The sequence below is a fragment of the Scylla paramamosain genome, chromosome 48 (assembly GCF_035594125.1).
Source record: "Scylla paramamosain isolate STU-SP2022 chromosome 48, ASM3559412v1, whole genome shotgun sequence".
NCBI classification, from domain to species: Eukaryota; Metazoa; Arthropoda; class Malacostraca; order Decapoda; family Portunidae; genus Scylla; species Scylla paramamosain.
Genome location: NC_087198.1, coordinates 5520482 through 5547759, shown reverse-complemented (window position 1 = coordinate 5547759; position 27278 = coordinate 5520482). Strand labels below are relative to the sequence as shown.

The 27278-nt window shown below is 44.9% G+C and overlaps 3 protein-coding genes and 1 long non-coding RNA gene across 10 annotated transcripts in view; 3 read left to right on the top strand and 1 right to left on the bottom strand.

The window, feature by feature from the left end:
- LOC135095299 (serine/threonine-protein phosphatase 6 regulatory ankyrin repeat subunit C-like) overlaps window positions 1-10072 on the top strand; it is a 61692-nt gene extending 51620 nt beyond the window's left edge. The window contains exons 9-11 of the mRNA XM_063996058.1: window positions 3835-4104; window positions 4829-5236; window positions 7073-10072. Coding sequence (XP_063852128.1) covers window positions 3835-4104; window positions 4829-5236; window positions 7073-8779 — 2385 coding nt within the window. The 3' untranslated portion in view covers window positions 8780-10072. The remainder of the gene's footprint in view (window positions 1-3834; window positions 4105-4828; window positions 5237-7072) is intronic.
- Window positions 10073-14128: 4056 nt separating this feature from the next.
- On the bottom strand, window positions 14129-22361 carry LOC135095338 (uncharacterized). Its single transcript, XR_010264299.1, has 2 exons — window positions 22231-22361; window positions 14129-14686 (listed from the first exon to the last, which is right to left on the bottom strand). It is a non-coding gene; the product is annotated as an uncharacterized LOC135095338 (long non-coding RNA).
- On the top strand, window positions 14533-23216 carry LOC135095337 (protein Tob1-like). Of its 3 annotated transcripts, none has more exons than XR_010264298.1 (4): window positions 14533-14610; window positions 17722-17961; window positions 18713-18935; window positions 22333-22469. XR_010264298.1 is itself a non-coding variant. In XM_063996103.1 (4 exons), the coding sequence occupies exons 2-4, from the start codon at window positions 17848-17850 to the stop codon at window positions 23187-23189; spliced, it is 423 nt and encodes a 140-aa protein (XP_063852173.1). In that variant the 5' UTR covers window positions 14533-14610; window positions 17722-17847; the 3' UTR covers window positions 23190-23216. The 3 variants fall into 3 exon arrangements, 1 of the variants encoding a protein (XP_063852173.1); XR_010264297.1 differs by having other exon boundaries at window positions 22245-22383; XM_063996103.1 differs by lacking the exon at window positions 22333-22469 and adding an exon at window positions 23104-23216.
- A 1577-nt stretch (window positions 23217-24793) lies between these two features.
- Window positions 24794-27278, top strand: part of LOC135095336 (RB1-inducible coiled-coil protein 1-like) — a 24609-nt gene continuing 22124 nt past the window's right edge. For 3 of the 5 annotated variants that reach the window (XM_063996101.1, XM_063996097.1, XM_063996096.1), the window contains exons 1-2: window positions 24794-26700; window positions 27053-27207. The gene's annotated coding sequence lies outside the window, so the exon portion shown is untranslated. The remainder of the gene's footprint in view (window positions 26701-27052; window positions 27208-27278) is intronic. The other 2 variants (XM_063996098.1, XM_063996100.1) reach the window with 2 other exon arrangements.

Here is a 27278-nt window from a genome sequence, read left to right as displayed (position 1 = left end):
GCTCGTTTTCTACCTTTGTCTTCACTAATTCTTCAGGTTCAGACCCAATGAAGTGTGCCATTCTTGTGTGGAGTTCAGCAATAGAATTTCTTTACATGCATAAGTCAGTGAGGTGGTACAATATATACATGGCAAAACACACCACCTTGTTTACCTTCTGTGGCTCACACAACAGTACAGGGAAGACTTGATAATACCTTCAGTACTGGCAGTAGAAATGTTACTCAGGCCCTGTGGCACGTCACATCAGTGGTCAGGTACTCAGAAGTTCATTTGAAAGCAGTAGTAGCTCCCAGGTTAGAGTCGTATCGGAGAAACTCCCTCAAAATATAGAGGTGTGTGTGTGTGTGTGTGTGTGTGTGTGAGCTTATTACATTTATCATTTTTCTAACATTAACCAATATGAATGTGATGCAAAATGTTTTTGTTTACAACATTTTGCATCCTTTACCAAGATGTATTTCTTTCTTCACATTTGTGTTTGTAAATTCATGTTAAACAAATGAAGTATTGCTTAATTTCAAGAGGTGCTTATAGATATTAATGAGGTGGTAAGCCTGCAGGTAATGGTTATGCTATAAGCTTGGTAACCCGTTTTGTTGAGCGAGCTGTGATGCAGTGCAAATATTTCAGCAGTTGGTGTGCACACTTCTCAAAGAGAGGGCAAAAACATTGAACGTGGCGGACACGTGACCGTCACCAAGGAAACAACACAGTGGCTAGCTGAACACTAACTCACTAATTCAGAACACAAACTGTATTTCATCCTGTACTAGCTGCAAGCCAACAGGAAAGCATCAGACAGCATCTCTAGGCTGCACGAGTGCACGGGGACCGTGCTGGTTGCAAGGAAGCAGGGTGAAGCACCAGACCTCTCATTCCTCGGTATTTTTTCAAGCTGTCTTCTTCGGCGACAATTTGTTCCCCGTGAAGGCAGCTTGTTGAAACATTCAGGAAATGAAACACCTCTATCTTCACCCTGCTCTTTCTCTCCCCCACAATCCCTATCCAGTGCTGCTTTTCACCGGAAAATAACAAACAGATAAATAAAAAGAATTAATAATAATAATAATGATAATAATAATAATAATAATAATAATAATAATAATAATAATAATAATAATAATAATGATAACTTAAGGGTTTTGGTTCAAATGGCTCTCAAATAGCTCTGGTGTAGCTGAGGGCACCCTTGGTTCACCGAGGGCATCAGCAGGGCCAAGGGGACGATTGTGGTTCCCCTGAATCTCCACAGAGCAAGCAAATTCACTCCTCAGCTTGTCATTGGGCCTACTGTGGACAGTCCTCATGGTCACATCCGTGGACACCCTGCGGCTGTCAGGTGAACACCGGTAATGCTTTGCGTCGGTGTGGCCAGTGCAGAATGCACGCCTGACTGCCCAGCCGCTCAGTTTAAGCAGCACCTCGCCAGCACGGGCAGTGTTGCAGTCTGGTGGTAGACTGATAAGTGTTCTTGAAAGCACTCACAGGTGTCACAAAATCAGTCTTGTATTTACACTGAGTGCATCAGATCCTACTTGAAGGCAAGCACTCATCAAAAATGTAAACATGCAATTCACAGGGAGACCAGCAAACAAAAGTGCACAACTCACATCATCCCAACACTTGAAAAAATGAGCACGATGTGATTCTTTAAACGATTGGCTGTTTAGTCCTGCTCCTGACGACGAGTCTTGAGCCACGTGCTGACTGGCGGCAGCGTGGAGGGGCTGGGAGGTGAACGCGACGTGTTCCCCGAGCCGAGCTCTGCTAAAGGCCCCAAGAGACTCTCTGAAGGGTTTTAACCTAAGCTAACCTAGCCTACCCTAAGCCACCTATCCTAAGCAGGCATAACCTAACCTAACCAACCCGTGCCTGAGGAGGATGAATTGCTACAGTACGACCAAACCGCAAACTACAAAACTGTGATGTCCGTTATTGATTGTTTATGTTATGGACGATTTTGAGCACAAAACACAGTGGAATCACTTCACTCTGCAGCCTCTTCTTCTCTCGTCCCCCGGCGACCTTGGGGACTCGTTGGGAAGAGGGGTTTGTGGGCGGGGAACGCGGAAGTGCTCGTTCTTTGTACTTGAATGGAGACGAGAGCTTAAAATAAGGCAATCCTAACCTGACCTTATCTGACCTGACCTGACCTATCCTAACATAACCTGATCTAACCTAACCTAACCACTTTCCACTTCCTGGCCAACCCTTTAGCCATGAACACAAGTGCATGGTTTGCCTGCTTCAGACTCTTGCCATGGTCTCCAAAATCCTTCGTACCAATGATGGAATCGGAGGCTGGGTCAAAATGGAGAGATTCTCTGACGGTCACTGCATCAAATGCATGCCACAGAGTCTCTCCCTTCGACGTGGTGTCTGCTCTTCCTCAGAACTGTGAGTTTGTTTGCTCCAGCCTGCTTGGATGGAAGTTTGCCTTAGCCAAAGGTGAAGATTGGAACTGCTGGGGAGTGAAAAAGTAGAGCTTTAAAACCTACACGCCTTAGGACTATGGTAACGCAAGGCCAGAGCAAACCTCCTCCCTTGTCCCCCATATCTTCTGCCCTTCTTATTTCCTAAGCCATTAATTACCTGTCCTCTGATAAACTCCTGCACTTCAGGGCTTGCATATGGAGAAATGGAGTTTTCAGCTGCTGTGGACTCTTCAGGGTCTGCTACCTCAATCCCTTCGCTTGCTTTCTGAGCTCGCTGATGATGTCCTGCGGCAACCTGATTTTTCTACACCCTGAAAACATTTCATAAGTATTTCAGCTGTTTTGTTGATAATTATCATAACTTCAAAAACTCCAATTTGTCTTTCATATACCAGATTCACATTTGTAGCTGCCTCTGCAAAGTGGTGTTTTCACACAAAACAAAACAAAAAGCTATAACAACGGTTCAAAGACAAACGCGAACTGACGCGGAAAACTCGATAAAGTATACAATTATAGCACTCACAACATTGTGAAGCAAATAACAGCAGTCACCAGGCTTGGGGCGAGGCTGTAGTGGTGTCTGGACTGCTCCCCCAAGCTGCTGCTCAGTGATGGGGCACTGTGCGGGCACCTGACGAGGGACGCCACCTGCCGGACAGGCAATGCGTCAGTCACGGTGGCTTTCGAGTGTGTACATTCACACGGTGTACACTTGCCTCGGGAGAGCCCACACTGTCACCTGACTGTTGAGGGCTTTATGAGAGACCACAGTTTTCATCTAGCCTGGCTAGTTGCAGCTGCAAGTAATGGCTCAACACTGCCTCAAACTACCAGGTCTTTTGTCTCTGGCGACAGAAGCTTGCATTCCAACCACTAGCACATGTACATGGGTGTGGCAGACACATAAATTGGTGGTGTGTGCACCATCTGCAGGCAAAGTGTCTCATGGAGGCGACACCAGTATCACCATTTGTAGGAACAGGACAAACCATGATTTACTTCATGAAAATAAAACATTGAAATGTAATGACAACACAAATTCAAAAGAAACTCTACTGTTATCAATATAGTAATAAGCAAAAGTTACTCAAACAGACATACTGCATTAAACAATAAATGAAAATATATATCAAGGTATTCTGCATGAATGAGCCTTTGTCACACAAACAGCTACACACACACACACACACACACACACACACACACACACACACAGGCCATAACAATGCACACTGACACATCGCCACAGCCACCAGTGAGCACTTATGTCGCCACCAAGCGAAACTTTCTGAAAACCGTGACAACATTATTATTATATTATTACATCACATTATATTATGTAGCTTTCATTGCGATACCATCAGCACCATGGCTTCCCTTCTCTCTCCGGCAGAGCTACAAGCTTCCTGAAGAACTGCATGAGGAGCTGCTCTCAACAGTCAGTCGCCGGGACGACGTGCAGGCGGTGTCCACCCTCATATGTAAGGGCGCGCCCATAGAGCTCCTGGGTGGCCTTTCTGTCCTCAGACTGGCTGTCACCACCGACCGCTTACACACCGTCAGCCTGCTGCTGGCTAGCGGTGCACCGCTGCCTGCCAGCCTGCTGCAGGAGGCTTGGCAGAGCCCCGACGTGACTCACAGGGTGCTGGCCTTCCTCACCAGCGTGAGTACCTTCCCTTCCCTGTCTCACAGAACTACCTCACTGCAAAGGTGAGGACGAGCACCGGTACTGGACCCAAGTCTCAGCGGTGGCTCCTTTGCAGAGTGGAAAGTGTTTGAACAACTTGGATGAGTTATAGGTCTGTTGGTTGTAGAGGACGAGCCTTTGTGTTTCAGTGCCGTCAGTTTCAGGTTTTAGTGGTGCACATGACAGACCTGCAGCACACCAAACCTGTCCAACATTACAGGTCATGCAACAGAATCTTGTCATTTCATAAAAGGACACTTCAGTGTAATGTTTAGAACAAGCAATGAAGTAGATCTCATAATACTTGAATCCATGTTAATTCATCATTATAATCCTAAAAGTAATTGTAATAATGCTTGTCAAACCTAATATTTGATTATAATTCATCATTATAATCCTAAAAGTAATTGTAATAATGCTTGTCAAACCTAATATTTGATTATAATTCATCATTATAATCCTAAAAGTAATTGTAATAATGCTCGTCAAACCTAATTGGAAAATTTTTTTGTATTTTTCCGTTTTTTTTGGACAAGGTAAGGTTGTATTTGTACATGCACTATTAGATTTGTGACACTTAATGACACTTCTGCATAGCTGCCCTACCTCTCTCTCTCTCTCTCTCTCTCTCTCTCTCTCTCTCTCTCTCTCTCTCTGCGCACGGTGCTTACCTGATGTGGTGACCATCCTTTCCTCACAGGCCTACTGCTGCCGGCTGCGTGCAGAGCAGCGTCGCCTGGAAAAGGTCAGCAGCGCCCTTGTCGAGGGCATCGACAATCTAGTGACAACCATCGAGGGAAATACTCCCTGGCAGGCAGCCTGGCGATGGGGAAAGGAGACTGACCGGCCAGCACTGAGCGACCTCCTGGCAAAGGCAGCGGCTGCCAACTGCCCCGTGACTGCCGCCTTCCTGCATAGGGCGGGAGGGTGGACAGTCTTTAATGGAGCCTCTGGTGGCACTGCCCTCCACGCTGCCCTGGAGGCTGGCCACAAAGGCATGGCCGAGCTGCTGATCAGGGACCTTGGGGGCTGCCCGTACGTGCCGGACACACATGGTCGCCTTGCGGTGCGCATGATGCCTCACGAGGAGCAACAGAGGCTGGAGCAGGTGAGGCTGCTTGCCTGTGTACTCTTTTGGATGGCGGCATGAACTCACTTCACCAGCTGATCAAAACTTCAGCACCTGTCGCGCTTATTTCGTCTGCTACGCCTCCTTGGTCACACTCCTGTAATAATCCTGACACACGCATACACTATATGGAATTTGTCACCTAACAAAATATTGCAAAATATTGAAATAACATGACCGTTTCCATCAGAGTGCTGGATTTGGTTACGCTAAGTTTACCTTAATATTTAGCTCACTAAGTTCATTGCTGATTCTTTCGTTGCATAGATTATGATTTAAAAAATCATAATTTCACCCAGAAATAAAGTAACTATCTCATAAATAGTAGGCTAGGATGATTTACATTCAACCCGAAATATTTCTATGTAACAAATGTGTGTACAGCAACGAGGGACAGAGAAAAAGATGACTCATTAAGTGGCTGGCTGGCACAGCAGTTTGGTGAATGTCAGACAGACATTGAAAGGGAGGAATTTAAGCCACAAGAAGTCACCATAATAATGGATATGGCGTGCTGAAGGCACAGCTGATGTATTTTCACACCTTCCTCCTTTTTAGTGCTGGCGTGGTTAATTCTTTGGTCAAGAACTGACTCGCTTTATCTAATGAGGCCGCTCCGGCATACCAGCGTTACCGAATCGGCGCTTTTCGTTTTGTTATGATAGAGTCACCAGGTTGGGGATTACCGAAGCCATGAAAACACCAGCTGTGAAAGTGGCTGGAGGTGTCACCAGGCTGGTAAGGCTTTCATTTGGGAATGTTACCAAGCGACTGTGAAATTGGCCCTTTGGTATTTCTGCCTTGTCTAATGAGTCCCTCAATGCCGCAGCAACGGGTCGCTAAGCTCACCCGTGCACTCCTGCAGTGCTCTAGGATGATGTCATCTGGCCCTGGAGATTTAGTCATTTTATGTTTATCTGTCTGTTTAATGATGCTGTCCTTGCTTATGGCGATATAGACAGATGGGGGAATTGAGTTTTTGTGGCACTGAACAATACTAAGTTTGCTTTGACCCAGTCAGAAAATTCAGAAACGAGAAACCTGCCCCGCATAGATGACGCGTTTGACAACGCTTCAGAAGTGTGTGGAATATTGTACAAGACAACACATTGTTTAACAATAAAGTCACTTATTAGTGTGTGCTGTGCCATATGCTGTCCTCCTCTGCTTTGCTGTGTTCCCATCTGGGCCAGCACATGGCCGTCATTTATCAAAGAGTTATCGTGATAAAAATAAATAAATAAATAAATAAATAAATCAGAGGTATGCTTTCCCTGGGAAAATTGTAGTCCGCAGCTAAAGTTGCTTCATTAATGACATTGTTTAATTTCTCATCGATAGACAAATCACTTTCATTGTTCTTGATTTATAAAACTCTCACAAAGCACACAGGAAATGAAGTGCCTCTGCTACTGGATGGTGTTCGCCAAAGTAGAAGCATCAACGTGGATTTTATGTAGCCACAGCTTGGAGCATCCTCTTACCAAAACAGCACGCTGTGTTTTGAACCAAACGTTTTCAGTAGTCTACCTTTGCACAACAAACTTCTTATTCATATCATGAATATTATGCAGCTCAATTATGGTATTATATTTTATTACTATTACTTACTATTTGATTCTACTAGTTGACCAATTAAGCTACTTGTATTTTTTAATCTTGCCTAATAAACAACTCCAATCAGGCAGACAAATGCTAATATACGTATGTAATCCTCGATTTCTATCATCATTTCTAACATATCTATGTGTACGCAGCAATAAAGGGTTATTTACTTGTTCATATATTCACCGCTCTCTTTCTCTTTGCACACAGAAGCTCTTTATGATGGAGCGTGAAAAACTGAAGGATATGGAGCTTCGCTTGAAGGCAGATCACGAGAAGACCGCAGCACGGACAGCGCTGTGTATACAGGAGGATCTCTTTGAGAGCCACAAGAAGGGCGAGGGTAAGAAGGTCTCCTTACCTGATGGCCACGCTGCCCTGCTGCTGGCCTCGCGCAAAGGTCTCCTGCAGCTGACTCATCTTATGCTGCAAGAGGGTCACTTCCCCGTGGACGAGGTGCTGGACCACACCTGCGGCACCACCGCCCTCCACCAGGCGGCCTCGCACGGCCAGGACGGCTGCATGGCGCTGCTGCTGAGCGCTGGCGCCAACCCACAGCAGCGTGACACGTATGGCCATACACCCCGTCACCTGGCCGCCATGTTTGGCAACAAAAGTACTTTTGAACTCCTGGCACACCAAGTGACGCAGGACCCTCCTTGCCGCGCGGGCACCACGGGCACACAGGTGAGAGAAAATTTTAAAGTTTTTCACAATATGTATTATAGTTTTAAACAAAATTCATTAGACCCAATCAACCGACGTGACCCGGAAAGCGTCATAAGAAATCTTGTGAGATCCATAAGTCTGCAAGAGCTGCAGGAGAAGGCTCAGCGGGTGGCTGTGGATCTATCAAAGGGCGAGGCCCTTGAGGTAAAGGAGGCGGTGATGGCAGAAATAAGCATAATCATGAATAAGGTGTCAGCCGCTGATGCCACGTACCGCGGCGACCTGAGGCTGGCGGGCAGTTCTCAGGACGGGTCTAAGCTTTACGCCCCTGACGAATTTGATATAAACCTCGTGATTCACAAGGATGACGTAGGAATAACTGTTAGCGAGAGAGGGAAGGAGGAAGCCCCGCTGAAGGGCAGGTTACAGATTTGTGTGAAGACTGACAATCCCCACCTTGAGGGTAATAGATTTATGGCCAGTTTGTACGAGGAGGTGCACCGGTGCCTCGCTGGCCACACCCTGCAGGACAAAAGACTGAGCCTGGTGCCGCCGGGCCTGACCAGCACGCAAGTGGGCGTGGGACTCTCTCTGGCCTGGCAGGGGCGAGAGTATCCACTGTTGCTGGTCGGCGTGGACCTGGTGCCAGTGCTTGAGGTGCCATGGCTGGAGCAAGTTTTCAGACCGTTCCTCACTCCTGAGGACACCACCACCATGCAGCTCAGTAATGTTGCTGATGGAACATGGCGCTGCAGTTTTGCCTTGACAGAGGCTGAGGTGCTGGGGACGTTGACGCCCGCAGAGCGCCAGGTGCAGCTGATGGGAAAAGTACTTCTTTCCCGCCTCAAGCCCGAGCGCTGGATGCCTCGGCACAAAAAGAGCTTTTTCAAATGGTTCGCCACACGGGAGTGGAACATCGCGGTGCCAAGCGTGTTCTGTTTCAAGAACGCCCTCCTGCGGTGGCTGGAGCACAGGCGGTCGAGGGAGGTAGAGCTTGGAGCTGGACAGGAGGGGGACCCCGCCAGATGGGTGGTGGAGGTGTTCAGATTGATGTGTGCGAACCCAGAAGAGACACGAGAGAACCTGACAACTCAAAACAGCTCCGCCTACTTTGGAGGAGACTGTGAGGGGCGGAAGCCTGGGGACGGGGCGCCCATCATCATGCAGTGCCTGGAGGAGGGTTTGGAAAGGTTGTGCTCTGGCTCGGCCTCTGCCAAGACAACCAGGCGGCGGCGACGAAAGTATTAGATGCAAAAGATGCAGACCATTGTAATCATTAGCTGTGAGCTGCGCCACACCTCGTAAGACCTCCTACCCCCCCCCCCCACACACACACACACACACACACAGGAACGCCTGTGCTTGGTGCTTGATTTTCAGATTCAGTAGTTTATATAGCCAATTAGTTGTGGACTCGATATAAAGAAAAATATATATTTTCATTTCGCGAGCCTAGTGAGAGAAGATACTCTGTTAATAGGGTCTCTCATCTGTGTGCACTTGTTGGCCCCTGTAATACCGCAGGTTGAGTAATGTGATGGTGCAAGCTGAGGTAATGCCACCTTTGGCCAGTAAGTACAGCAGGGCAAGATAATAGTCAACTTGCATGTTGTATGGTGAAACAGGCTCTACATGGATTCATGGATGATAGGCCTAGAAGTGTTTGATATTCATTTGCAAACGGCAGTGCCATTAGGACATGAAATATTTAGTACAGGTTTATTAAGACAATGTCTGGTCTGGGTGTAAATAAAGCACTTCGGCTTGACAAGATGATGACAAATAAGTTATCAAATCAAGATGGAATGTCACATTTGTAGCACCAAGTACCAAATGCAGATGGTAATTGGTTAAAACAAACTGTTAAGGTAAGGACTTGTGCTATTGATAGACAGAGATTGTCTGAACAAACTTATAACAGGCCAGCATTTCTTAATTATAGGATGGTGACAATGCAAGGAAAATTACACAAGTATTTATCTGTTCTCCTTAAACAACACTCACGTGCCGTAAGTGTGTTCAAGTGTGCAAATCATCAGCTGCCATTGTAAGTGGTAGTGAAGGAATGCAAGTGTACAAAAGTGAATCTGTTCTTTAGGTGATCTTAATGGTGCAGATGAAACTCACTCTTCATTCAAATTGACTTTTTTTTTTTTTTAACAAATAGCTGAAAAAAATGTCAAGAAATATTGCTTCACTAATGTAAATGCAACAAAAATAGGGGAATTCCTTGGAGCGAGAAACGTGACTGTCTTATTAAGTAGTGTTAAGTTCATCCAAGATATAACTTGTTATTTTTAAAAAAACTTATAAGAAGTAATTGTTAGCAGATAAGTGACATCTGTATTTGGTGTGTACAGTATAACAATTTGTACTCTCATACCCCGCCTGAGGTCGCTTTCAAACCTTTCAAGCACACTTCTCATATTTGCAAACTTATACATGTAAATTAACCATTGCCTTGTATTTTTTTCATGAACACAAAACTATTCCTCTCTGTATTATGGAAAGTGATGTGTGTCAGTAAATCAAACACAAAAACTCATGTCTTTATTTCAAGCCTTATGAATCATTTTGTTACTTATATAATAATATATATATATATATATATAGAGAGAGAGAGAGAGAGAGAGAGAGAGAGAGAGAGAGAGAGAGAGAGAGAGAGAGAGAGAGAGAGAGAGAGAGAGAGAGAGAGAGAGAGAGAGAGAGAGAGAGGCAATCTCACAGTACAGTGTCATGTTGAATCCAGTGTGTACCAATGAGTTCTCCGTCATTAAATGAGGCACCCTCGTCCCCGTGTGTTTTATTGGCACACATATCAACATATCAACGACTTGCCACAGCCTCCAAGCTGCCAGAATCACCACTCTTCACTCTGGTTCTCCACGCTGCCAACCCTCCAAGCAGCTTCATGGACTGGGCAGGTTACAAGCATCATCACTCCGTCAACTCCACAACAACACAGGTGACTACTAGTAGTCAGCACAGAACCACTGGTGGGTGGGTCGCCATCACTGGTCACACACACTGCCACCAAAACACTCTTACAATAAGTGGTGGCAAGCATCTTTCATACAAGTGGTCACACAAACACAACCGCTGCAGTAATATTATCATTGTCTTATTCCTGTTATGGTCATTATAAGTATTACCATTAATACTATTACCATTATTGATTTTATTATTATTATCAATATTATTATTATTATTATTATTATTATTATTATTATTATTATTACATTTATTATTATTACCATTGCATCATCATCATCATCATCATTGTTGTCATAGGTTGCGGAAAACAGGCGGGAGAAGAAGGCTGCAGACAGGTTAGGCTTCCAAAGCAAAGCGAAACAAAACAACAATGAGGCAGCAAAATAATAAAAAGAAATAGTAATAATGAAAGAATAAAAGAAAAAGAACCTGAAGTATAGCGAGGAAGTGGAACAAGTCAGGAGGGAAGAGAAGTGGAGGGTCGAGGCACAGCTGACGAGGTGGAGGCAGGCGTCACGGCGCTCCTGAGGCACAGCAAAGGAAAGTGTACATAGAGGCAGTGGAACGGGAGGGGGGGAGGGGCAGGGAAAGGCTGGGAGTGTACCATGCTATGTTAATGTATGCTGGTAAACAAGAGTACTGTAACTGTTGTTGTTGTTGTTGTTGTTGTTGTTGTTGTTGTTGTTGTTGTTGTTGTTGTTGTTGTCGTTGTTGTTGTTGTTGTTGTTGTTGTTGGTGTGAGGGTCATTATTATTGTCATTATTACCAGTGTTATTATTGTGGTTGTTGTGGTTGTGGTGGTAGGTCTTAATGAAGTGCATTGTAATGTTCCAGCCTCCCCATTACCTGCTCATGAACAACTATCTCCATTGTCTTTTCTTTCATCCAAGTATTTCCTGACAAATGCAATATTTCCGAGATGGCACCTCCTGCTGCCCTCAACACCTGCTTTATCTCATCTTTCAGTGATAAATTGCACTCTGTTATCACACCGAAAGGCGGGTTCACACTTGCCAATTCGCTGCTGAATTGCCAGCCGCCGCAAGCCGCGATAGCCCGCCGGTGGAAATGTTGGTGCCTGGCGGCTGAATTGCCAGCCGCGCCAACAACACCGACAGGTTGGGCTTGTCCAGCCGCGCGCTGCTCTGTTTACCTCAGGTCCTCGGGGGAGTTGTGCATGGTGTGGCGTCCTGAGGCACAAAAGTTGATGTTGGAGCTAATGACGAACCAACAACGTCATCACTGGGACCCAAGACTCTCTCTCTCTCTCTCTCTCTCTCTCTCTCTCTCTCTTTCTCTCTCTCTCTAAAAGAGTAGTATCGCTGCAGAAGGGGCCAAGTTGTCAGTAATTACCGATCGGTGTTCCTTAGCTGTTGTTAGATAACGCAGCGTCAGTGTGAGGCGTTCACCAGGAGTCACTGCATCCCTCACGTGGGCATCCTCCTTCTTGATAGGCGAGTCACAAGCCGCAGGAGACCACGGTACTGCTCCTTGTTGAGGCCTATCCACTGCCTCATGGTGGCTGGGTCTTGCAGGCTCGGCTCAGGCAAAAGAGCGTGGCAGACGCGCCTTCCTTCTCTTCTATTCAGCCAGGGACGTGTGTACAGGCGCCTCCTGTTCCGTTATATCTTCCACTACGCCAAAAGAAATACAATTATCACCGACATTGTTGCTGGAGGAAGAGATCTTGCTGAGTTGGCAAGTTTTTGCCTGCCTTCTTTACTGCCGTGGCTGGCAGTAATCTTTCGGCTGAACACATCCAGCCTCTTGAGGTCGTCATTCTTCACAACAATCAAACATTCGCTTTTACCTTCATTCGCCTTCACCTGATTATAATTTGTTCCTTTTGCACACACCTTCCTTACTTCTGCTCAGCTTGGTCTCTGTATTTCTCACGTCAATCATCGACCAAGAAAACTGAGAGTATCATGTCCTGGTTCAATACTTTCTTCCTTCTCTCACCACGTTATCCAGTATTCTCAGTCATTCACCACTGTTCTGTCCACCTCCCCAATGCAAGAGTTAACCAGTATTCTCAGTCATTCACCACTGTTCTGTCCACCTCCCCAATGCAACACTTAACCAGTATTCTCAGTCATTCACTCCTGTTCTGTCCACCTCCCCAATGCAAGAGTTAACCAATATTCTTAGTCATTCCTCCCTTTCTCTGGTAAACTCTGGAACTCCCAGCCTGCTTCTGTATTTCCTCCTTCCTGTGACTTGAACTCTTTCAGGAGGGAGGCTTCAACACACTTATCCTTCAATTTTTGACTACCGCTTCTGTCTCTATTCGGGGACCGGCACTTCAGTGGGCATTTTTTGTTGATTTATTGTTTTTATTTAATATTGTTGCCCTTGGCCGGTGCACAGATCAAGGAAGCTCCACCCGTGGCCTGTCACCTCCAGCCTTGCTCCACGAGGCGCCGCGCCACCCGCCGCCTACCTCACCAACTCTTGACAGCTGCTGCCAGTGCTGATGAAGCGTTGCCTCACCAGCACGGAAAGCAGTGAACAGGTTACTTTTCCAAGGTGTGTCATTAATGAAGTCCATGCATCAGTGTATGTAGGTGGAAAGCTGACAGGTGACAGCATGGCCCACTAACAGACACAGACTGTGGAGTTCCACCTACTCTCAAAAGGCTGTGTTACCTGAAGCTACAGGTTTTCAAGGGAGCTTTTACGACTTGAGTGACAGGTTAACAACATTTCTACATTGTCGACAGGAGAAACGCCCTTGAGAACCCGCCGAGTCACCTCTCTGGCCTTTAAAAACAGTGGTGTTGAGAGGACAGTGTTCAACAAAGAGGTAGCACCACACGTGTAGCGGGCTTGGTGATTCACTTCACTCAGCACTTCCTCACACGCCTCCACACACCGGATACACAGCCGAGCCTTACACTACAAGCCAATGTACCTGCACGCCGGAATAACACAACGAAATTACATGCACGAATGCTTTGCACACCTCCACAGAACAGTTAGCATGCATATTCTGTTGACAATGGTTCACCTTTGTTACAGCTGCCGTCACATTCACCACAGCCTTTTTGCTTGTCTTTGTACAGCAATCGCGGTTTTTTACCTATTAATGATTCATTTACTTATTTCCTTCTCTCACAAGTACATTAGCAGTAATTAAGGCCGTGATGGAACTCTGCAGCTCATCATTGCTCTATCCAACTTGACTCTTCCTTTTCACTTCGTTCTTTCAAGATAGAAGCTTAAAGTCGTGCCCTAAACCAGATACTGCAACCACATACTGCAACCACATACTGCAACCACATACTGCAAACACATACTGCAAACACATACTGCAAACACACACTGCAAACACATACTGCAACCACACACTGCAAACACATACTGCAAACACATACTGCAACCACATACTGCAACCACATGCTGCAAACACATACTGCAAACACATGCTACAAACACATACTGCAAATGCGTACTGCAAATGCGTACTACAAAGGCATTAATGAAATCCCAGTCTAGAACTTTTGTATTCACTGATCAGTACTAGCAAACGCTGAAATGTTCTTAGCGATTATATATAGAAATGCTGTTAATTTTATCATAGTTCAGAAATAAAAGACGTGGTTCTCAAGTAGGCGAAGCATAATTTATTTTCATGCCGTAATTTCAAAGACAGACTTCTCGATAGGAAACAAGGAAGAATGCTTTAACCCGGCGGTCTCTTTAACATTTCATTTATTCTTTGCCTAGAAGTTTATACATAACATGTACATAAGAAGTAAGTAGCAGAAGTAAATGGTCACCGACGCATAGGAAATTAGTAACAAAATGGTGTTACTGGAGACGGAAGCGTAGACATGAGTTACTATATATTACAAGAAAGAGAACTAGACGATTAAGACCAAAGAAAACATCACAGTACTTGTAAAAAATACACTGAATTTAATAATGCACAGTAAAATAGTAACAGGACAGTGATAGTGAAGATAGAAGAAAAGTGTTTGCCCTAGCGGTCTCTTGGCGTTGTTTACAAGAACCGTGATGGCGGACAGAAGGGTTCGGTGACCAGTGACACTCTTTCAATTTCCTCCACTCCCAGAACTCAGGTGAGGCAGGGACCGCCGCCCACCCTTGCGCCCCTCCCTCCTCTACCTCCACCCGCGCACACACGCACGCACACACCTGAAATAAGAGAGAAAAGCAGGTGTTTGTTAACCTCCCTCTGTGTGTTTGTGTGTGTGTTTGTCGTGTCAGTGTTCATTGCCTTTATTTCCTTCCTTATTCTGTGTCTGTATGTTTGTCTTCCTTCACTTCATTTACACTCAGCCTTCCTCTTCATCCTCCTCCTCCTCTTCTTCCTCCTCCTCTTCTTCTTGTTCTTGTTCCACGTTACAAAATTCATTAAACAGGGAACCAACAAAACTGGAAAGCTAACAGCCTTTGAATCATTATCCGTGCAAGAAATGGCAGACAAAGCAAGATGTAGGGACACATTGTGCACCAGAGTGTCACATAAGTCCGCGCCACCACCACCGCTTCTCTCAGACGAAGTGACGCGGGTGTTACGGCTCCTGTGACGCGTCCACTGACAGAGTAACAAGATTGACACATTTTAAACATTAGAAGCGCTCTTAGTGACCCAAGGCTGTGGAGGCTGTGTCACTGGGAGAGGCACAGCAAGCCAAACCAACCTTACCTTAACTCTCTCTCTCTCTCTCTCTCTCTCTCTCTCTCTCTCTCTCTCTCTCTCTCTCTCTCTCTCTCTCTCTCTCTCTCTCTCTCTCTCATACATGCATAAACACAACAGCTACAATGAGAGAGAGAGAGAGAGAGAGAGAGAGAGAGAGAGAGAGAGAGAGAGTGGTATCCTCGCCTGACCTGGTAACACTGCAAGGAAAATCCACATCTGGCAATGCAGACCTGCCAGACGCCAGCCAGCCGGGGACCCCACGTCGACACTAGTGCTCTAACCTGACCTAAGTTAACCTAACCTAACTAGACTGCATAAACTCAACTTGCTGTTACACTTGCTGTTGTGCTGTTGTGTGTGAACGGTGACAGATTAACAACATTTCTGCATTACTGACAGGAGAAACACTCTTTTAAAAGGCTGTAGTTGAAGTGACGCAGGTTTTCAAGGGTGTTTTTACAGTTGCAGTGACACATTAACAATATTTCTGCATTACTGACAAGAGAAATGCTTTTAAAAGGCTGTAGTTGAAGTGACGCAGGTTTTCAAGGGTGTTTTTACAGTTGCAGTGACACATTAACAATATTTCTGCATTACTGACAAGAGAAATGCTTTTAAAAGCCTGTAGTTGAAGTGACGCAGGTTTTCAAGGGTGTTTTTACAGTTGCAGTGACACATTAACAATATTTCTGCATTACTGACAAGAGAAATGCTTTTAAAAGGCTGTAGTTGAAGTGACGCAGGTTTTCAAGGGTGTTTTTACAGTTGCAGTGACACATTAACAATATTTCTGCATTACTGACAAGAGAAATGCTTTTAAAAGCCTGTAGTTGAAGTGACGCAGGTTTTCAAGGGTGTTTTTACAGTTGCAGTGACACATTAACAATATTTCTGCATTACTGACAAGAGAAATGCTTTTAAAAGGCTGTAGTTGAAGTGACGCAGGTTTTCAAGGGTGTTTTTACAGTTGCAGTGACAGATTAACAACATTTCTGCATTACTGACAGGAGAAACACTCTTTTAAAAGGCTGTAGTTGAAGTGACGCAGGTTTTCAAGGGTGTTTTTAAGGTTTCAGTGACAGATTAACTACATTTCTGCATTACTGACAGGAGAAACACTCTTTTAAAAGGCTGTAGTTGAAGTGACATTGGTTTTCAAGGGTGTTTTTACAGTTCCAGTGACATATTAACAACATTTCTGCATTACTGACAGGAGAAACACTCTTAAAAGGCTGTAGTTGAAGTGACGAGGGTTTTTCAAGGGTGTTTTTACAGTTGCAGTGACAGATTAACAATATTTCTGTATTACTGACAGGAGAAACACTCTTTTACAAGGCTGTAGTTGAAGTGACGCGGGTTTTCAAGGGTGTTTTTACAGTTGCAGTGACATATTAACAATATTTCTGCATTACTGACAGGAGAAACACTCTTTTAAAAGGCTGTAGTTGAAGTGACGCAGGTTTTCAAGGGTGTTTTTACAGTTGCAGTGACATATTAACAATATTTCTGCATTACTGACAGGAGAAACACTCTTTTAAAAGGTTGTAGTTGAAGTGACGCAGGTTTTCAAGGGTGTTTTTACAGATGCAGTGACAGATTAACAACATTTCTGCATTACTGGCAGAAGAAACGCTTTTAAAAGTCTGTAGTTGAAGTGACAAGGGTTTTCAAGGGTGTTTTTACAGTTGCAGTGACAGATTAACAACATTTCTGCATTACTGACAGGAGAAACACTCTTTTAAAAGGCTGTAGTTGAAGTGACAAGGGTTTTCAAGGGTGTTTTTACAGTTGCAGTGACAGATTAACAACATATCTGCATTACTGACAGGAGAAACACTCTTTTAAAAGGCTGTAGTTGAAGTGACGCAGGTTTTCAAGGGTGTTTTTACAGTTACAGTGACATATTAACAACATTTCTGCATTACTGACAGGAGAAACACTCTTTTAAAAGGCTGTAGTTGAAGTGACAAGGGTTTTCAAGGGTGTTTTTACAGTTCCAGTGACAGATTAACAACATTTCTGCATTACTGACAGGAGAAACACTCTTTTAAAAGGCTGTAGTTGAAGTGACAAGGGTTTTCAAGGGTGTTTTTACAGTTGCAGTGACAGATTAACAACATTTCTCCATTACTGACAGGAGAAACACTTTTAAAAGGCTGTAGTTGAAGTGACAAGGGTTTTCAAGGGTGTTTTTACAGTTGCAGTGACAGATTAACAACATTTCTGCATTACTGACAGGAGAAACACTCTTGAGAACCAGGTTAACCTTGCCTTTGGCCTGGCATAACAGTTGTGGTGAGAGAGCACAGGGCCCCTGGTGAATGACTGAATACTGGTTAACTGGTAGAAGATAGCTAGAGATGCAACACTGCGGTGGTGACAGTGAGAGAGAGAGAGAAAAAGAGAAACTTAGTAATATGATGAATCCTTGCTGTTACTATCATTACTACTACTACTACTACTACTACTACTACTACTACTACTACTATGTAAAGCGTTAATGTTAATAATCTTTTGTGTCTTACAGATTGAACAAGAAAGGGAAAAGAAGAGAGAGAGAGAGAGAGAGAGCAAGAGGCATACAGACAGACAGGCAGTGAGAGAGAGAGCGAGAGACAGACAGACAGACAGACAGAGAGAGAGAGAGAGCAAAATGGAGGGTGATCTGTGCCCCCTTTCTCTGTCACAGCCAGCAGCCACAGACCTGCCTGATATTGCTCAGTTTTTATCTATTTATATGTCTGAGGAAGAGACACTAGCTCTGCAGGTTTGTATACTACTACTACTACTACTATTACTACTGCCTCTTGACTGACACATTCAAGGAGGGGTCTGGTGGAGGTCTTCAAGTGGCACAGGGGACATGACAAGGGTGACTAAGAGGGGGTCTGGTGGGGGTCTTCAAGTGGCACAGGGGACATGACAAGAGTGACTAAGAGGGGGTCTGGTGGGGGTCTTCAAGTAGCACAGGGGACATGACAAGGGTGACTAGGAGGGGTCTGGTCACTCAGCAAGGAGTTAGGACTGAAAAGCAAGGCCTCCACTTTGCGTGACTTTGTGATGCAGAATAATAGTGTACAGCAATTAATGTATTTGTTGTGCCTCTAAAATATGTCACACAGATTATGTCACTTCATCCCACTCAGTATTTCAACAAGCTTGACATGACGTAACATAACCTAACCTAACCTTACCTAGCATAACATAACCTAACCTAACCTAACCTAATGTAAGCTAACCTAACCTAACCTAACCTAACCTAACCTAACCTAACCTAACTTAACCTAACCTTACCTAACCTAACCTAACCTAACTTAACCTAACCTAACCTAACCTAATGTAAGCTAACCTAACCTAACCTAACCTAACGTAAGCTAACCTAACCTAACCTAACCTAACCTAACCTAACCTTACCTAGCATAACCTAACCTAACCTAACCTAACTTAACCTAACCTAACTTAACCTAACCTAACCTAACCTAACGTAAGCTAAGCTAAGCTGTTTTTTTTTCACACAGGAGGGACGAGTGAGCAGTGTGATGAGCCACAGTGTATTCACAGCCACAGAGCAGCCCACACAGCACACAGAATTGACACCACAGCCAGCACTACCACCACCGCCACCGCCGCCACCACAACAGCAGCAGCAGCAACAACAACAACAACAACAACAACAACAACAACAACAACGGGATCATGATTTCAGTGTCATGTCTCTGGTCTCTCACAGCCCCAATGCAGGTAAACAGTAGTAGTAGTAGTAGTAGTAGTAGTAGTAGTAGTAGTAGTGGTGGTGGTGGTGGTGGTGGTAGTAGTAGTAGTAGTAGTAGTAGTAGTAGTAGTAGTAGTAGTAGTAGTAGTAGTAGTAGTAGTAGTAGTAGTACATGAGAACATAATAAATAATGGAAGCTGCAAGAAGCGACCAGGCTTACACGTGGCAGTCCCTGTATGAAACACACCTCCCTATTTCCATCTGCTATCCCCATCCATAAACTTGTCTAATCTTCTCTTAAAGCTCTCTAGTGTCCTACCACTAACTACATGATTACTGAGTCCGTTCCACTCATCTACCACTCTATTTGCGAACCAATTCTTTCCTATCTCCTTCCTAAACCTAAATTTTTCAAGCTTGAACCTGTTATCTCTTGTCCTACCCTGGTTGCTGATTCTAAGAATTTTGCTTACATCTCCCTTGTTATAACCCTTATACCACTTAAAGACTTCTATCAGGTCCCCTCTTAACCTACGTCTCTCAAAAGAATGTAAATTTAACAGCTTCAACCTCGCCTCGTAAGGAACACTCCTCATCCCCTGTATCCTTTTAGTCATTCTCCTCTGTACTGATTCTAATAGACCTATATCTTTCCTGTAATGTGGGGACCAGAACTGCACAGCGTAGTGTAGATGAGGTCTGACCAGCGCCAAGTATAACTTTAATATTACTTCCGGCCTTCTACTTTTAACACTCCTAAAAATGAACCCTAGTACCCTATTTGCCTTGTTTCTGGCTTCTATGCATTGTTTCCCTAGACGGAGTTCAGAGCTAACTACAACCTGGCATATCCTGCATGTTTTCCTGGGTGAAGACAGTTAAAAGATAATCATTCAGAAGTTTACTTATCTCCTCCCCAGAAGTAACCAGCTCCCATCTGCTGCCTTTAATGGACCTACAGTATCCTTATTCTTCGTCCTGTATACCTGATAAAATCCCTTGGGGTCTGTCTTCGCCTGGCTGGCTACCTTTAATTCATAATTGCCCTTTGCTTTCCTCGTTAACCTCCTCACTGTTCTAACTAATTCATTGTATTGTGACCTTAACATTTCTTCACCTGCCCTCAATCTCATATATACTTCTCTTACACCCTATACGGTAAAATCCCTCTCATCCAGCATTCCAGTATCCGGCAGCCTGAAGCATCCGGCACAATTTTCCCCGAGCCTTAAAATCAATAAAAAATCAATGCGTACTCATAAAATTGATAAAAATTCCCACGCGAGGCATACTTTGTCCCCTCGCCACCAGAGCACACTGCTTGGCGCCACCCGCGGCCCACTGCACCACGTTCACCCAGTGACTCGGCCCCGCGTGTGCACTGTTTATCACCTGACGCCTTCACCGTGCCTAAAGTTGTAGAAGAGAGGAAGCGTGTTGTGCTTACACTGAAGCAGCCAATCAGATCAGCTGGTCTTTGATGTGGTAAGATGTGTGAGTGTAGGCTGGTGATCGTGGACACAATTTCACTTCTATTCAAGTATCCGGCATGTCGGCGGTCCCGTTGATGCCGGATAAGAGGGATTTTACCGCATAATGCTTTAACCTAGCAGTCGTCCATTTAGGGTCTTTTTTGTGTGATCTTATTGTCCTATACGGGATATTTGCTGACTGGCCCGTGTGAAATTTATCTACGAAATATTTATACAATTCATCTACATTTACCTTACCCAATCCCCTCATCTTGGCCCCTACCATCCTCTGCACTCCCTCGTCTACTCGCCTCGACCTCACCTCTCTCATTCCAGCACGTTCACACCTGTCTCCCCCTTCCTCTCTCCTCCGCCCCTTATGGACACATCTTGCCTCCTGTTGTCCTGCACCCTCGCACCTCACCTCGCGTCTCACCCTGCCTTATCTCTCTGAACTCCGTCCCTGACCTGACCTGACCCTGCATCCCTTGCCAGTCCAGTCCTTGGAGGTACCTTTTTTAATTCCTCAACGTGTGTTTTCCTAAAGTCAGGTATTTTACTAGTCTTTTTGCTTCTAACAGTTTATTATTCCCATTCTAAATTGCACCTAATTTCCCTATGGTCACTGTTACCTCCAACTGCTGCCCTCCGACCTCTACCTGCGTGACTCTAGTAGTAGTGGTGGTGGTGATGGTGGTGGTAGTAGCAGTAGTAGTAGTAGTATTGGTGGTGGTGAGAGAGAGAGAGAGAGAGAGAGAGAGAGAGAGAGAGAGAGAGAGAGAGATTGGTTTTCAGAGTGGTGGGTAAGTGTATTGGGCTAGAATGCGTCTGAAATGGGCTGGATTGGGCTAGAATGGGCTGGATTGGGCCGGAATGGGCTAGAATGGGCTGTATTGGGCTAGAATGGAATGTATTGGGCTGGAATGGGCTAGAATGAGCTGGATTGGGCTAGAATGGGTCTGAAATGGGCTGGATTGGGCTGGAATGGGCTGTATTGGGCTAGAATGGACTGTATTGGGCTGCAATGGGCTAGAATGACCTGGATTGAGCTAGAATGGGCTGTATTGGGCTAGAATGGACTGTATTGGGTTGGAATGGGCTAGAATGACCTGGATTGGGCTGGATTGGGCTAAAATGGGCGGGAATGGTCTGGAATGAGTTGGGGTGAGGTAGATTGGGCTGGAATAGGCTAGGATGGGCTGGATTGGGCTGGAATGAATTGGAATGAGCTGGATTGGGCTGGAATAGGCTGGGATGGGCTGGATTGGGCTGGAATAGGCTGGATTGGGCTGGAATTAGTTGGAGTGAGCTGGATTGGGCTGGAATAGGCTGGGATGGGCTGGATTGGGCTGGAATAGGCTGGTTTGGGCTGGATTGGGCTACAATGAGGTAAATAATGGGACTGTTTGTCAAGATTGAAAAAAAACATGATTTTTCTTAAAATATAAAAAAATAATTTATTTGACTTAATTTTTTTTTTGTATTAAAGTTATTGTTGCTTTTTTTTATTTATTTTTATTTATTTATTTTGTTTTATTTATTTATTTTGTTTTTTGTTTAGTAAGCTTGTGTAAGTGATGAGGCCATACTGTTGTTGTTGTTATTGTTGTTGTTGTTGTTGTTGTTGTTGTTGTTGTTGTTGTTGTGAAGCAGTCCAGTGTTCGTGACACAACACACTCCATTACACAGTTAACAAACAAATAATTTTTTGCATTAAAAAATGACAAATAGCAGAAAGTGTAATCAGATTTGTTATATTAAACTAACTAACTTTGCATTAAAAAATAAATAAATAAATAAATAAACATATAAGCTCATTAAACTTCATAATTAAATTTATTATCATTATTACCAACAAAAAACAAGTTGTGTTTGAGGTGCAAGAGATGCGGGGAGGAGACTGCCAGGGAGGTGATGGGAGAGAGGGAGCCCCGTGCTGCTTCACCTTTCCCAGGGTGAGTGCTGGCAGTCTGGCCAGGCGGCGGTGGTGGTGGTGGTGGCGGTGGTGACGCTACCCGGGGACAGGCAGCGTGGTGGTGGTTGGCCTGGTGTCTCTGGCCAGGTGGTGCGGGGCCTGGAGGAGGTGCAGGAGGCAGCCCGCCACTGCCCCACTGCTGAGGTGACTGTGGTGCAGTGTGGCGTGGTGCTGGCACGGCACTGCTGCACCACACCACACACCACACCACTGCCACCATCATTTATTTATTTATTTATTTTTGAGTAGACAAGCAAACACATACACACGCCCATAAACACACACACACACACACACACACACACACACACATACATACATACAGACAGACATACAGACAGACAAACGGACACACATTTAAAGCTCAGAGTGCGGGTTGTGATGGTGGCGGTTGTTGGTGTGAATATTGGCGGCAGGACACACCGCTCCACGCATTGCTCCTTCACTAACAACACGAAAGTTTCCAGCGCAAACACTTCTGTTATCAATATTCACACTGTCTCATTTTGCTTCTCAATAAAATGATTGTACAAACACAAATCTTGCTTTTCATTTTCCTTCAGGTGGAAGTGAAAGGCCGCGCTGCACCCTCAGTTACACTAGTGCTCCTCTTATTACCATTATTACTATTATTATTATTATTATTATCATTATTATTATTATTATTATTATTATTATCATTATTATTAACTGTAGGTTGACTTTGTAAGTTTGCTTTAGTCACCGTCAATCTGTTCTTTCTCTTTGAAGACTGCGTTGATGGAAGGGGTGACTGCACCAATGTCACTGCGGGGGACTGCGCTCAAAACTGTGCCACGCTTGACTTTCCTTGGTGACGGAATACACAGAGGAGATGTGCCGCAATACTGCAGCAAAGGCAGGGGAGATGTGGGCACTTATACAGTCATACCAGTGACGTAATGGCTGCACCGCTTATTTGGGTGGCTCATGAATAACAAGATAAAGTTAAACAAAAGCAAAATTTTGTGAGGAAGAGCAAAGGGATTTACGTTGTAGCATTGTTTGAGTGAGCGGTAGAAGACAGCTAGATATGCAACATTGCGGCGGTGAGAGAGAGGCTGAAGACAGTCAGTTAGAGGAGAGGAGTTGATGAGACGAAAAGCATTTGATTCCACCCTGTCTAGAAGAGCAGTATGAGTGGAACCCCCCAGACATGTGAAGCATACTCCATACATGGACGGATAAGGCCCTTGTACAGAGTTAGCAGCTGGGGGGGGATGAGAAAAACTGGGGGAGACATCTCAGAACACCTAACTTCATAGAAGCTGTTTTAGCTAGAGATGAGATGTGAAGTTTCCAGTTCAGATTATAAGTAAAGGACAGACCGAGGATGTTCAGTGTAGAAGAGGGGGACCATTGAGAGTCATTGAAGAAGAGGGGATAGTTGTCTGGAAGGTTGTGTCGAATTGATAGATGGAGGAATTGAGTTTTTGAGGCATTGAACAATACCAAGTTTGCTCTGCCCCAATCAGAAATTTTAGAAAGATCAGAAGTCAGGCGTTCTGTGGCTTCCCTGCATGATATGTTTATCTCCTGAAGGGTTGGACATCTATGAAAAGACGTGGAGAAGTGCAGGGTGGTATCATCAGCGTAGGAGTGGATAGGACAAGAAGTTTGGTTTAGAAGATCATTAATGAATAATAAGAAGAGATTGGGTGACAGGACAGAACCCTGAGGAACACCACTGTTAATAGATTTAGGAGAAGAACAGTGACCGTCTACCACAGCAGCAATAGAACGGTCAGAAAGGAAACTTGAGATGAAGTTACAGAGAGAAGGATAGAAACCGTAGGAGGGTAGTTTGGAAATGAAAGCTTTGTGCCAGACTCTATCAAAAGCTTTTGATATGTCCAAGGCAACAGCAAAAGTTTCACCAAAATCTCTAAAAGAGGATGACCAAGACTCAGTAAGGAAAGCCAGAAGATCACCAGTAGAGCGGTCTTGATGGAACCCATACTGGCGATCAGATACAAGGTTGTGAAGTGGTAGATGTTTAACAATCTTCCTGTTGAGGATAGATTGAAAAACTTTAGATAGGCAGGAAATTAAAGCAATAGGACGGTATAGTTTGAGGGATTAGAACGGTCACCCTTTTTAGGAACAGGCCGAATGTAGGCAAACTTCCAGCAAGAAGGAAAGGTAGATGTTGACAGACAGAGATGAAAGAGTTTGACAAGGCAAGGTGCAAGCACGGAGGCACAGTTTCGGAGAACAATAGGAGGGACCCCATCAGGTCCATAAGCCTTCCGAGGGTTTAGGCCAGCGAGGGCATGGAAAACATCATTGCAAAGAATTTTAATAGGTGGCATGAAGTAGTCAGAGGGTGGAGGAGAGGGAGGAACAAGCCCAGAATCGTCCAAGGTAGAGTTTTTAGCAAAGGTTTGAGCAAAGAGTTCAGCTTTAGAAATAGATGTGATAGCAGTGGTGCCATCTGGCTGAAGTAGAGGAGGGAAAGAAGAAGAAGCAAAGTTATTGGAGATATTTTTGGCTAGATGCCAGAAATCACGAGGGGAGTTAGATCTTGAAAGGTTTTGACATTTTCTGTTAATGAAGGAGTTTTTGGCTAGTTGGAGAACAGACTTGGCATGGTTCTGGGCAGAAATATAAAGTGCATGAGATTCTGGTGATGGAAGGCTTAAGTACCTTTTGTGGGCCACCTCTCTATCATGTATAGCACGAGAACAAGCTGTGTTAAACGAAGGTTTAGAAGGTTTAGGATGAGAAAAAGAGTGAGGAATGTACGCCTCCATGCCAGACACTATCACCTCTGTTATGCGCTCAGCACACAAAGACGGCTCTCTGACACGGAAGCAGTGGTCATTCCAAGGAAAATCAACAAAATACCTCCTCAGGTCCCCCCAACTAGCAGAGGCAAAATGCCAGAGGCACCTTCGCTTAGGGGGATCCTGAGGAGGGATTGGAGTGATAGGACAAGATAAAGATATGAGATTGTGATCGGAGGAGCCCAATGGAGAAGAAAGGGTGACAGCATAAGCAGAAGGATTAGAGATCAGGAAAAGGTCAAGAATGTTGGGCGTATCTCCAAGACAGTCAGGAATACGAGTAGGGTGTTGCTCTAGGTCATGGAGGATAGCAAAGTTGTAGGCTAGTTCACCAGGATGGTCAGTGAAGGGAGAGGAAAGGCAAAGCTGGTGGTGAACATTGAAGTCTCCAAGAATGGAGATCTCTGCAAAAGGGAAGAGGGTCAGAATGTGCTCCACTTTGGAAGTTAAGTAGTCAAAGAATTTCTTATAGTCAGAGGAGTTAATTGAGAGGTATACAGCACAGATAAATTTAGTATGAGAGTGACTCTGTAGTCGTAGCCAGATGGTGGAAAACTCGGAAGATCAAGAGCATGGGCACGAGAGCAGGTTAAGTCATTGGCACATAAACGCAGCATCCAGCTTTGGATCGAAAATGAGGATAGAGAAAGTAGGAAGGAACAGAAAAGGGGCTACTGTCAGTTGCCTCAGACACCTGGGTTTCAGTGAGGAAAAGAAGATAAGGTTTAGAAGAGGAGAGGTGGTGTTCTACAGATTGAAAATTAGATCTTAGACCGCGAATGCACAAGTTAATGAAGAAAAAGTTGAGGGGGGTGTCAAGACACTTAGGGTCGTCGACGGAAAGGCAGTCCGACCTGGGGACATTTATGGTCCCCTCACCAGATGGGGACTCCGAGGCTGGTGTAGGAGTCACCATGATGATTTTAAAATTTTTGAGTGAATGGTGTGTGTGTTATTAGGTGCTTGTAGTTTTGTGTGGAGGAAGAGAGTTGTCTTTAGAGGGCAGGCTGTGACTGCCCCCTTGTGTTGTGAGACACAAAGGGAAACGTTCAGTGAGGTCACATCTGGCTTTAATGATAAGTTCACAGCACCCCCTGAACAGTGCTGCACACCTCACTGGGAGTAATTATCGTTTCGGCAGGTGTCTACTGCCTCCTCCAGCTCACACACAGAGGCACGCTGACAGTGCTGCCAGTGTGTCGTGGCAAGGAAGAAAGGGAAGGGACCCTAAAAGAGATGAAAAAGTCCCTTGTGCACGCCTGGGAAGTACGCCTGAGGGAGTTTAGGTGTTAAATTAGAGGAGACATGTTGACCCCGTGCTCTCAAGTAGCCGATCTGCGGAAGACGTCACAAGAAGAATAACAACAAGATCAAGAACAAGATCATCGTCATTGTTGCCTTGTTTACCTTTGTCACAGTGCTCCTCCTCCTGCTGTCCGTGTGTGTCTGTGTGTGCGTGTGAGCCTGCCTGTGTGTGTGTGCGTGTGTGTGTGCGTGTGTCTTTTGAAGGCACCTCTCAGGCCGCTGCTGTCTCCTCTGCCTGGTGAGTGAGGGCGATCTCTCTCTCTCTCTCTCTCTCTCTCTCTCGTACACACGCAACGAAAACTACTACTACTACTACTACTACTACTACTACTACTACTACTACTACTACTACTACTACTACTACTACTACTACTAAGGTTTAATTTCCTGATTCTCTCTCTCTCTCTCTCTCTCTCTCTCTCTCTCTCTCTCTCTCTCTCTCTCTCTCTCTCTCTCTCTCTCTCCTTGGTCTCTTTTTCCTTATAATTATCTCCTCCTCCTCCTCCTCCTCCTCCTCCTCTTCCTCCTCCTCCTCCTCCTCCTCCTGTTGTTATTTGTTTCGTGAATATCATTAAGTGTTGTGTCTGCAGAAAGGAAGGAGAACAATTCGTGACAAACAAATAAAGGAAGGAAGGAAGGAAAGAAGGAAGGAAGGAAGAAAGAAAGGACAGTGTTGAGTCTCGCAGGTCACGCCAGCGTCTTGTAAACTGTAAATTTGCTTGCTTCACCTGGCAATTGTGAACCAGTAAGTCAATTCTTGCTTCACTTTAGGTTTGGTTAGGTTAAGTTAGGTTTGGTTAGGTATGGTTAGGTTTG